This window comes from Sipha flava, unplaced genomic scaffold, assembly GCF_003268045.1.
Source record: "Sipha flava isolate LNK unplaced genomic scaffold, YSA_version1 112_pilon_pilon, whole genome shotgun sequence".
NCBI classification, from domain to species: Eukaryota; Metazoa; Arthropoda; class Insecta; order Hemiptera; family Aphididae; genus Sipha; species Sipha flava.
The window spans coordinates 1,075,718-1,088,540 of record NW_020271731.1 but is presented as its reverse complement, the minus strand read 5'-3'; the positions used below and the strand labels follow the sequence as shown (position 1 = coordinate 1,088,540).

At 29.9% G+C, this 12,823-nt stretch overlaps 2 protein-coding genes across 2 annotated transcripts in view; one reads left to right on the top strand and one right to left on the bottom strand.

Annotated features, from left to right (window-relative positions):
- Positions 1-52: 52 nt before the first annotated feature.
- On the top strand, positions 53-821 carry LOC112689792. The gene is made up of 2 exons (XM_025563646.1): positions 53-287; positions 357-821. The coding sequence occupies exons 1-2, from the start codon at positions 63-65 to the stop codon at positions 756-758; spliced, it is 627 nt and encodes a 208-aa protein (XP_025419431.1). The 5' UTR covers positions 53-62; the 3' UTR covers positions 759-821.
- Positions 822-2,246: 1,425 nt separating this feature from the next.
- LOC112689538 (metabotropic glutamate receptor 2) overlaps positions 2,247-12,823 on the bottom strand; it is a 310,121-nt gene continuing 299,544 nt past the window's right edge. Inside the window, exon 14 of the mRNA XM_025563298.1 lies at positions 2,247-7,721. Coding sequence (XP_025419083.1) covers positions 7,627-7,721 — 95 coding nt within the window. The 3' untranslated portion in view covers positions 2,247-7,626. The remainder of the gene's footprint in view (positions 7,722-12,823) is intronic.

Here is a 12,823-nt window from a genome sequence, read left to right as displayed (position 1 = left end):
TTGGTTGTGATCCAAAAATTGGTTTGTCATCATCAAATCTTCCATTAGATATAATACAAAAAATGAATACTGAAGAGCATCTTGAAGAAATTTTAAACAAAATTGAAATTCAAAATAACAATGAAGAAATTACTTCACATTGTAGTATTTGTAATATAGAAATGCAAATTGAAGTTGATTTTGCGGGAGCTATCATTTGTGATCCATGCGAAACCGGTGAAAAAATTAGAAAACAACGTGTGCTTGGGAATCAAGAACAAGAAAATGCTGCTGAAAAAATGTTGAAGGTATTATCTTATAATTATCATTAAATTTTTTTTAAAAATGTTCAGTAAATTAATAATTTTTATTTACAGGTTAGCAATGCTAAAGTTCCTGATTTTAAAATTGGTGATTGTGTTTTGATAAGTGTACCTAAAATAGACCGAGGACCATCAGATTCAGCCAATGTAATTGCAGTAATTACAAATCAAAATAAACATGGGCTTCACCAACTTGGAACTAAGTATGGGCTAATAAAAGGATGGCATAGTTCTGCAAATGTAAAGCCTGCATCATCAAATTTTTTGAAAACTGATGATGTTAATTATGATAGAGTCATAACTTTACGTGAAACAGTCGCTTATATTTCAAAGGGACAAGGATTTTCTAGTTGTGTTTGTAAAGGCCAATGTCAAACGAATAGATGTACTTGCCACAAAGCTGCTATTAAGTGTAATAGTCGTTGTCATAATACTACTAATTGTAACAATAAATAGTAAAAAATTTTTAAAGATCTGTATTGTAATTATTTGTATTTGATTATCTGTAAATTGGCTTTGTACCCATTTGTTTATTAAATTTTTTTTTAAATTTTATTAAATTGATTTAAAATTTGTAATTTTTAAAATAAAGTATTTCAATAATATAATTATAAAATCATATGATATGAATTTTTTTTAAATATAGAAATATAATTACATTAGATTTTGTCATATTCCCAATAATCAAACCAATTAAACATTATATTTCGATGAAAAGTCGATTTCACAAAAAGTTATCCATTTCGTGTAAAAATTAAATAAATTACATCAAGTGTAAAATACGGGTTTCCATTTCACGAAACGGATAAAATAAATGTCCATTTCATGAACCTAAAAACGACCTACACGATATGATTGAAGTTCATGAAATGGATATCCATTTCATGAAAATTACGATTACACAAAGTGGATGCGACATATATATATATATATAAATATAAAAGTTAATAAAATAAACTTTAAAGGTGATTAGTTTTATAAAATAAACTGCAATATATGAAATATTACCAGTGAAAATCTGAAAGATGTGTTTGTTTCGGTAATAGGACAAGTACCTACCACTAAAGCGCTATCTAGAATAGTTCAAAGAACACAAGTAATAAAATAAAATCTATCAATTAATCTTAGCTATGTAACCGATTTGATCATTCCCGATTTATTCCAATTAAAAAAATAAAATAATTAATTATTTTTAGCTTATGATGATGAAAATATGAAAATATATTTTTAACATTTTTGACTCAATATAATTTGATTGATCTTTAAAAATCTGATGATTAGTTTAATGATGGAACTTTTAAATTGATTGCATCTATTTTTACAGAGTTGTATATAATTCATTGCCATGAAAAAAGTTCATTTTACCATTAGACTATGTTTTAATGACTGACGAAACAATAGATATGTATACAGAAATCTTAAATAGATTGTTGAAGTGTAAGACCTATATTGATCCAAATTGATTTTGAGTAAGAGTTTATTTTACTATTTAAAGAAATTGTTCCCAATACAAAAATTAATAGGATTTTTATTTTTTTCAGTGTATTTGGCATGAAATACAATTAATAGTATTTAGAGGGTTGGTGGCATAATTTCTTTAATTTTTTCATAGAACACTATCTTACAAAAATATGGAAATTTATTAATTTTCTTAAAACCAAACAAAACTTGGTGGAAGATAAAATAGAAACATTTAATTTAAGAGAAACCACGCATTGAAAATAAAAAAAAATTTAGGGATTTGAACCAGTAAATCGAAAATGTTGTATTAAATTATCAAAAAAGTAATATATTAAATGATTTAAAAGGTATTGCCCATAATTTTAATTTTTAATAATTATATATATTTATCATAGAAAAACAATTATTTTTATCATACAATTATATTAAAATTTATACTTTTATCGTAATATTTTTATTACTTATATTTTTGATTTAGCGAATATTTTAAACTAAGTTATTATGAGTACAGGATATTTTTGCATCGGATCTAGTGATACGAATCATTTGTTGTCGGATATAATTTACCGGTTTAAATTACGTGGAACTGTTTTTCTCATTTACTCAAATCCCCAATATCACCACTAGTGGTGTATTTATTATTTCTGTATTATCGATACGGATATCGTGGTTTGTTGTATTTATTTACTTAAAAGGCGATTGTATTTTAAAGTGAGTTTTCTTATTAGAATAACAATGAAAGTGAAAGCTACACGCATTTTATTGTTTTTAGATTATTCGATTTGAAACTAATCACATCTAATGGTAAATCTTACTTTATTGTTCCGTTTTATATTAAAAGAGGTTGATTGTTATTTATGTATCATACTACTTAATATGTAAACATGTACATGATATGCAGACGTTCGTTGAAAAAATTGCAGATTCTATATTTTACAACCGCATTAAATTAATAGTGACAAGCCTAAAAAGTCAAGTTTGGATTAAAAATCGATCATCGATATTGATTAATTTTTAAGCTGTTTGTAATGATGAAGTAACGTTAACACTTAAGTATATAGATTTAAATACAATCTAAAGAACCAAAAAAAATAAGTTATTAAATACCACTCAGAATGATTAGAAACGAAACAACTGGATAATTTTAAAATTAAAACTCGTTTAGACCGATGGAAAAACGGATCTCGAACTGAATATAAAAATGAAAACTAAATACCTATTCATATTTCATACAAAACATGCACCTTGTGGTGAGCTTTTCTGTAATAATTATCATAAATCCATAAGCAATGGTCTGTTAGCGGGTTAAGCCGAGCAAAAGTATACAGCTATAATAAAATTGTTAATTATAGTTTATATCACGCCGAATGTGAAAATAGTGCCAAAAAAGTTATTAATAATCGCACAAACGAACATAATTCTCTGCGGGAACGATGGAAATCGAAAAATTCGTGTGTCCGCATAATAATACACCTGCATATTTATGACGCACAGCCTCGGATGTTTTGAAGTAGTAGCAGTTTAATATATCCTTTAAATGCGCGGAGGAAAGGGGCGGGGACGGCTATTCTTCGATACCACCTACGAACACGTATTTTGTAGGTATTAATTTGAACGTTGATGTGCCGATCAACGGCCTAACCATGTGCGAGATTTGCAAAACGCGTTCGAAGTATATTTTAAGTAGGAAAAGATTCGCCGGAAATATGAAAACAATAAAATCGTTATATCGTCGATACCTAGCACGTTAGGGAAAAATCTCCAGTTATCAATTACATTAATTTTTTTTTCTATTTACTGCGATCGCGATCGGTGGTCTGATAATTTTGGTACTTGAACAATTTGAACTACAGAATTGACGGTTAAGTAGTCGTGTAGAATGTTAGCGTTTGATTTCAGGAATCGTACCACCATATTACCGACGTTAATTTTATGACATGATATTTTTAATCTTTAGACTCTTAATGATATATCACGAGTATACTGTAGATTGAGGTTTCAATAATAAACTATGTTAGTAGACGTTGTTACATCTGAGAGAGTTTTCATGAATTTACTGGATTTTCTGGAAGATCCTATACATTATAGAGCCACGCGTTCTCAGTGTTCAAATAACGAACGCGTCATCGTTCTAATGCCGAGTAATACATTTTTGAAAGCTTGATTCGACCGAGATACAGTTTTTCGCGCTGGGAAAACGATTTACGCACAACCGTTTAATGCTCATAAGTACCACCACGCGGCTGCATTATTAATTTTCCATTCCACCGAACACGGAAAAACGCGAGTGCTCCGCACAGTAATGGCATTACCATTCATATACCCTATGACTTATATTTATATATTTATCTGTATACTTAAGTGAGTTGGAGAAAACGTGTAATAGTAAATTAAATATGTCGCCGTAGATTCGAGTCGTGCGCTGTTATGCGTATAAATAACTGTTAGGCCGACGTAAAGCGTTGTGGTAAATTGCTGTGGTGGCGGTGGCGTGTGTGGCGCCAAAGTCGGAAACGTGCAAAGAAATAAAGAAAACGGAAGGAAGAGAGAGAGGATTGAAAGAAATCGAGAAGGGCAGGAGGGCACACTAGGAGGGCTCTTCACAGGATCACAGAAATTTCTAAAAACTAATAGCATTTTGAAAGAAATGTAGGTTTACCTTTTGACATATCTGATAATATTTACCTGAGCAATTGTTATTGTAGTTCATGTGAGGAATTTTAAGGACTCTGAAAAGAGTTGATTATGCGTAAGACTAGGATTTATAACTTTTCCGGGCCAAGTTGACTGAAGGCCCTTGGAATTATCTCGGGGGTAGATTATTTTCGCATAGAGAAAACGCGTATCAGAATATGCATATAATATACGAAGAGAAGTTGAAGCATCGGTGTATGTACGAAATATTCCTCGAAGTTCTAATTATTTATCTAACCAAAAATTAGCAATGCACGACGGACGGCTCATATCATCAAATCTTTTCGCATATCTCCTAAAATGTGTACCGGAGTACTGTATATGTATAAGTGTAAAACGTAGTTATAGTCATTTTAAATCCATGTCAAAACGTTGTTTCTGACGATCATAGCATGTTTCATGTGACACGGTAAGTTTTTCAAATATAATTTCATAGTCGAAACGACAGCGTGATGATATTAGATTTAAGTGCTTTCCAAACGCGTGTTTCGAAACCAAAGCGTAAAAATCAAAGTCATAAATAAATAATTTAGAAACTAAATCCAAGGGGTGGCGGAAAAGGTTACTTAAAGTGTGTTATAACATTTCCCTCAATACCGACGGTATATTTACAGTCCTGTCGAAAAAACTCAAATTACATTCCTGGTATTTAGCACTTCCGGAATATGTTGAATTCCTTTCTTACAAGAGTCAAGTAATCGAAACTTCTAGTAAGTAATCGAAACATTTCTATTTGATCATACATTTTAAATCTCCTACATCCCTCTAGTCACGGCTAAATATATGTTCTTCCCGCCGACCGTTTAAGCGATTCACATCCTTGTTATAGATGTGACGTACATATTCAGGGTAGGTAGTTACTAGACAGGCGAAACGATGATAACTCAGAAATGGTGAAAGTGCACGTGGTTGCCTACCCGATTGTGTGAACCATTTCCCATTAACGGTCGAATGTATTTTACGGAGCGTAAAATATATTCGTAGACGACGGGCGATGTTTTGTTCTCATTTTACCGACATGGGCACCAACAACCACCCTAATGCGGTCATTTTAGAAATAGGTTTTTGCGCGAAATGTAAATTACTCGACTACGAATCGTTATCGGAACATGGTCAATGCGTAATAAATATACATATACATGGACGCGTACATTATTACGAGTATATTCTTATACACGTATTTCGGATTTTTGGTTTTGAATAAATAAATTGTCTGAATGAACGTGACGCTTTGTCGTGCATGAAACCGTATTACGGAATACGGTTGGTAATCATTTTTTTTTAGTTTTCCGTAAAGATCTGTTTCTTGTAGGATTCTCGGTAAATTTAAAATGTTTATCATATTCATTGGCCCGGGTTTGGATTTACTACTCTCGATTTACTGGCTACCGCACGTCAGTTGGAATACTGTTACTTATTGTACGGTTTTAAATTTAAAAGCTGTGTGATAAATCATTTCGCTCGAAACACTGTACAGAGAACGGAGGGGTACAATCAAAATGATTGTTTTTGATAATCATTGGTGGACTATATGCTGGCGAAAAACCGGGACCGTACCTTTTTCCGGAAGCCCGTTGGATGCTAATATAACAATACATAAAATACGTTTCATTCTTTTAAGATTCAAATAAATTTTTAGTTAATTTATATACGAAATCAACCATGGTAGTGTTAATATTGTTTCAAATTATATTAAAATTATGTAACTAATCATGATAACACCGAGGGTTGGAGCATTATACGTTGAACAGGGTTTCAAAATAAAAAACCATTAATGTATTATAGATTTAACGTACCTACTATTTTCTGTTGGATAGATTTTCAATCCATATATATTATAGGAGTATTATAAGGGTATAATATTTTGAAACATTTCGAGTACTTTCTATCCAACAGAAAAGTGTTGGCTTGAAAAGTAAAGTGAATCGTAAATATCTCAAAAACTATGTACATTTTATTTATATAAATCGTTTTTTTTTTTGAAACGGTCTTAAATCATAAAAATAATTTTTAACGATATCGCATGTAAGTATAGTTTCTATCGTATGAGCGAGGTATATATTTCAGGTCCTTATGAATACATTTTAATACAAATGAATCTTGATAACTAAAACTTTTTTTACTCCCCTATAGGTTCGATCTATATTTACTGCTTATTATTTTCATAGTGGTATCACACATTATTTTTACGCGTTTATCCTCGCGGTCGGTTTGCTAGGATTATAGTCGGATAACGCACCTATGGTCGATCATTTCACACATGCACATCAGGCATCTATATCATTTTCGCCTAGTTCACTCACCATTTACCTGATCGTTTGGGATTTCCTTATAGCAAATTCGTACAATATATAATAATGCAATCTGCAGTAAAATCTTGTCGATCTGACCGTACACGATAACCCGAAACGTGCAGTACTCCAGATAGATTTTATTTTCAATAATCATACATGTATATATGTGTATACATATATATATATATATATCAGGTTTTGGGGTAGGAGTAGTGACTGAACGTGAGAACGTGCACGCAAATGTATTGCCTTATGTTTGTTTTCACGGTCTAGATATATTGAAAATGTGTTTTTCAATCGTCCAAATAGAATGTTCATAACGAATAACTTGTATAAAAATTCGATTTTTACACTTAACTATTTTATAATTCAGAAATTATAGATATTCTGAGGGCTCGAAATATACTGGATTAACGTGATTTTACTGTACATATTATAATTTTTAGACAATTTTCTTTTTTTTTTCTGGGGTCATAGATGTTGAACTAATTAAATTTACTTTTGCAAAATGCATAAAAATATAATAATATTTTCGACGAAAGCTTTCGATCGTTAATTTTGTTGTCATATCTTGGATTTGTAAAATCTTCTCTTCTCAAATTTATTTAAATGTGTAATGATAATTTTATTTTTTTTATGTTTGATTCTTCGGTTACCACTCGTGTACTGTACATATGTAATATTTATGGATTTACACGACCATGAAACATTTGCGCTCGTTTTTATGAAGACGAAAGAACAACAGTTGCAAAAACAACGGTATTTTTTATATTTATGTCATTTCAGTATTTTTGCGTACCACACTGTACATGCGTTTAAAAGCGATGGAGGCGATGGATTAATATATTATGATGTATGGCGGAAATGTTCTGTATTTACGATTCTGGTGCTGTGGTTTCTTCCGTTTGCACGGCTCGTTCAAAAACTTGTTTATGATTTTCCAAGCTTATTTGTATGTCCGTACTGGAATCTGTAACACAAATCAATATTTTAATAACTAGATGTGGATATTGCGGTGGACAATCAGTGTATTTTTATTTTTCTATCGAATACTCGTTATTACTTATTATATTACATAAGTATTACTATTGATTATATAATGGATTCTATAATCAATGGTATTATATATATATCACGTATACAATAAATTGTCAATATTCTGTAAGCTGGTCATTCTCAAAGTGTATTCCGTGGGACAATCTCAAAGGTTCCACAAGATGTATGTGAATATTGAGAGCAGTTATTGTAATAAATAATAATCATGGACTATTTTTAAAACATTTTTTGGAGATTTGGTTTTTCAATAAATAATTGGAAAATTGAGTTAAGTTGGAGTTAAGGACATTGAAGATTCAAAAAACATCAATTATTTTTTAAGATCTTGTAATATGCCATATATTACTAATACAAAACAATAATGTAATACACAAAAATCTGATGATGTGTAATATGCTATATTATAATATAATAATAATAATATAAATATAAATAAATAATGTAATTAATAATATACACGAGAAAACGTATTTGTAGCGCTTTACAGAATTAAAAAGATTAATAAATTATATATTGTTATATATGAAGTGTATATAGTATTGATTCTCAGAACTACAATGTACACGTGCGAACGTATTTTCTATTGATGTGTCATCTATGACAGTTAATAATTTACAATTAACTATAAATTAACTAATAAAAAACGGAACGAAAAATGCACAAACGTCACGTTCTATCTCACACTTGCATGGGGTCAGCTACAGAAGACAATTCACCAACATGTATAAAGGCTCTGAATCAACACCGAAGGCAGACATATCCAGATATTTAGTATGGAAGCTCTACTTATGTACATTGGCTATCGTCATAATTGTAACTTTGTTGAATTTTCTATGTGTTAAATAAATTATCAACAATACCATAACAAGTATGTTTATTGAAATTATCCTAGTCTTAATATTTAGTACTTAATATTTCTGAGGTACTGTCGAGTAACCGGCGGCATACTTAATTAATTTGGCGTTGCGGATCAGACTTCAAGGGGACAATTCAACTGAATCACTGTGAGGAAGAACAGGCCATTTTTTTTTTCAATTCTATGTAGACGAATTCAAACAATCATTGAAACAACCAATAACAAATAATGTCGTCACCAAGCATTATTTTAACATAAATATGACTAATTTAATAAACGTATAAATAGTGTTATGGGCTACCATGTATGGCCTAATTATGTATACATAGAAACAGGTGCAACACAATATTATATATATTGCGTAAGACGGCTTATTGTTATATTTAACTCGTCAGCCGAGTAATAATTGGAAGGTACGCCAAAACTTAATACTTAATCTATATTCCTAAAATACTATATTAGGAATGAGGCCTATCGACGGACACTGCTAAACAACAAGGCTATGACGTCAATCGATCAATATAAAAGAGGGATCGAAATGATCACAATTCAGATGAGTTCTAGTCACGGAACTGCAAGCAACTTCACGTCACTCTATGTTAAAATTTGTTAAACACTTTGAATATTAAAATAAATGTATAAAAGTTAAAGTCTCATATATTATTAATTAAATTTAAATACATCATCGACTGCACTACTTGGAATCGAGCCGGTGGCACGTAACAATAGTACAAATCGATCAAAAGAATTATTATGAAAATTATTAGAATTATATTGATAGTTATTATTGAAAATTATTAAGAATTATTATATTAAGATATATACTGAGATTTATTATTGAGAATTTAATTATTTTTTTAGTACATACATTATATAGAGAGACCTATTGAATTATGTGATTGTTTTATTAAAAACAAATTATTATTATTGAATATTATGTAAAGGTATAATATAAAGGGGAATATTATTGTTGCTGATAAATTTTAGATATTACGAGTATATTCATTGAGTATATAATATTATTGTGTGTCAAAATGTAGTTATTTTTTATTTTTTGAAAAATAAAAATATTCTATGAATACTGACGAGGAGCTGATACGTCTCCGTTAGAATTGGCTACTCTAACAATTAAAGGGTACCCTAAAGTATGATTCACACTAGTCAGACACGTACCGACAGACACCGTACCGTACCGTTCAAATATACTATACTTATTATTGTTCCCATACCTATATTTTCGCTACAAAATCGTAAAGTGACTACACAAGCTACCCTTTTTTCACCTTTTTTTTATATTTTGTGTTTGAAATACGTTTAAACATTTTTGTGACCAATGCATAGAGACATTCTTGGTCTCTAATGAGTTGAATCAATAACTCTAAAATAAGTGAAAAAAATGAGAAGTTTGTATAATATATACGAACTTCAAAAGTATGTGTCTGCGAATAATTTTCCAGTGAATGATAGCAAACGGATATTATAATATTATGTCTGTTGTTCATTCACACTTATCATACAGATCTGTTCAGACTGGATCAGACACGTGCCATCCCGACAAACATTCTCACGTGGAATGTCGGACGGACTCTGTCTTGGTTCGCTACGTGTATGAACGGAACAGAAACATTTAAATGTGAATTGCGGTATTTAAACAAATATTAAAATATTTTCCGGAACGGTACGGTACGTGTCTGACTAGTGTGAATCGTGCTTAATATTGAAAAAATAAAAGAAGTTAGTCTCAAAAAGGCAAATAGAATTGAAAACAATTGAAAAATAATTAAATTAATTAAAATGTCTTAGCCGTAGATATCAAATAAATGCGTGAAGTAAAATTAATACTGAACACACATAGTTAAACTTCGAGTCAATTTATACTAAGTATACAATTCAAAATTTTTTTGGTCGTAATCGGTATATCGCCTAATGAGGTAAGCAATGGTTTTGTAGCTCTAATTGCAGATGCATCTTACTTAGCTGAAACATTTATAGATTAAATTCAAGAAACTTTTAAGAAAATAGTTCTTTTCCGCCATACCTGTGGACAGAAAGTTCATCATCTGATCCTAGGGCAATAAATGGGCCAAAAACCCAAAACATTTTATCGAGTCAGTTTTATATAATCCATCCAAATTGTTTTTGTATAATCAATACCATGATGGAAATCCAAGACAATTTTTTTTAAGATATATAGTATAAAGAATAATATTAAAAAATATTATAAAAAAAAAGTTTTTAGATATTTTTGAATATAAAATATAAAATATAAAATTCAAAGAGTTTAAAGCTAAAAATGACATAAGAAATTATTTGTATTACATCTATTCATGTTTTGTCGGAAAAAAATATAAATATAAATAAATAAAATATAATTTTAATAGTATTTTTCTAATGAATTACCAAATGTTTGAATATATTAATATAATACAAATATTAATAATAACAATAATAATAAACATTTTTAGGAGACTATAAAGAGCCAACTTTTTCGTGTTATCTCTGAGGTAACATTAATAGGCTCTAAAAAATAAAATGTTTAATAAGTATAAAAATAAAAAATGTGCGTTACGGCTGAAAAAAACAAAATTATTTGATTTCGTTTTTTTATAATCTCATGCAAAAGGCGTTATGATATTTACTATACAATTTTGTGGTATACAGTGAGGTACATTAATGTTTTTATTGCCCGCATGGTTTTCATAGTCGGTTAATTGTAACTGTTCTCGATGTAAAAGTCAATATTTTATAAATAATGTTTCACGATATTGAATAAATCCGACGCACATGGCATTCTAATTTACGATTTACACAATATAATTTATACGGCTACGTTTATCGGGTGGGTATTGACGGCGAATAGTAATAATTGGTCATTATAGTCGATGGTAGCGGAAAAACAGTTCCTCGAGTTGGAAAAATTTAATTGCATCAATGAATCTCTTTGAATGCCGTTGGCGTGGTGAAATAGTTGAAGTATTATTTTTGTTTTCAATTTATAATATAATTGGTTAAGGAAATCAAAGGTAGTAAAAAGGAGTTAGTAATTTTATCGCATGAGTAGTATACTACCATTATGTTATTACTGTGCATGTTTTTATTTGAAATTTTTTTTTTTTTTATTTATTATTTAATTTCAATTTTTATAACGCTGTGTATATGTTTTTTTAACGATAACTTTCAAAAACATATGTTAGTTTGTGTTATAGGTAATTTTTATGAAAAAAAAAAAATAAATCTTAAGCCTCATGATTTTTAATTAACATAACATAATCAACAAAATATGTTCAAGTTAAATAATATATTTGATCACAATCCTACATGCACACAATTTTAATTCGTTATATTTTCCGTGAATGAATATTATAAATTTAACATGATTTTGCGACAGAATTAATTATTTAAAATCTTCCAATCAATCAAAAACCAATCAAATTTATATATATATATATATATATATATATATATATATATATATATATATGAACGTTTCATGTCAACGAGCTGCTAAGTTATAAATGTGATTTGTGCGCGTGATATCTAATTTTTTGTTTAAACGACGGAAAAGGAAAAATCTTAATTAGATTACGGATTTATCCATGTCTATGTGTGTGTGTGTGTATGCATGTACTACAGAGTAGGAAAACACCCTCTTGGTGTGACCTTAATCATCATTCTGGTGTTCGAGATTTAATTTTTTTGTTAATTATTATGCGAAGTGGAAAAAAGTTACTCTCGGACACGGTAAAATTTTTGACAACCTGCAATCTTTCGAACGTCAACGACCCGAGTGTATATGTGACCCACTATATATGTATGACTTCTTTGCGGCAAAGCCTCACGAGTGCATTGCATGTATTCACAATCATTTTCGTCTAATCGTGAGTCGTTTGACATCATTTGTAATTCGGCGAGGAACGTTAACCAAAATAAATAATGTGACGTTTTTTTCGTACGTGTGGCAATACGAGCAGTCAGGCTTCCAGAAAGCATTAAGTTCTATGACCTAAGGACTGCAAATTCGAGACTTACAAAGCCTCGCGCTTGGCTTAAAATTATTTTTACGTGTAAATCAAATAGTTAATTCATAAACAACTACAGAACAATAATCGGCTATCTTACAATGTTAATAATTTTAAATCGATTCCAACAATCCCTAGTAT

Coding starts and splice junctions, on each gene's coding strand:
- LOC112689792 (XM_025563646.1), top strand. CDS start 63: ATGAATACTGAAGAGCATCTTGAAGAAATTTTAAACAAAATTGAAATT. Junction 288..356: donor CTGCTGAAAAAATGTTGAAG/GTATTATCTTAT, acceptor TTTTATTTACAG/GTTAGCAATGCTAAAGTTCC.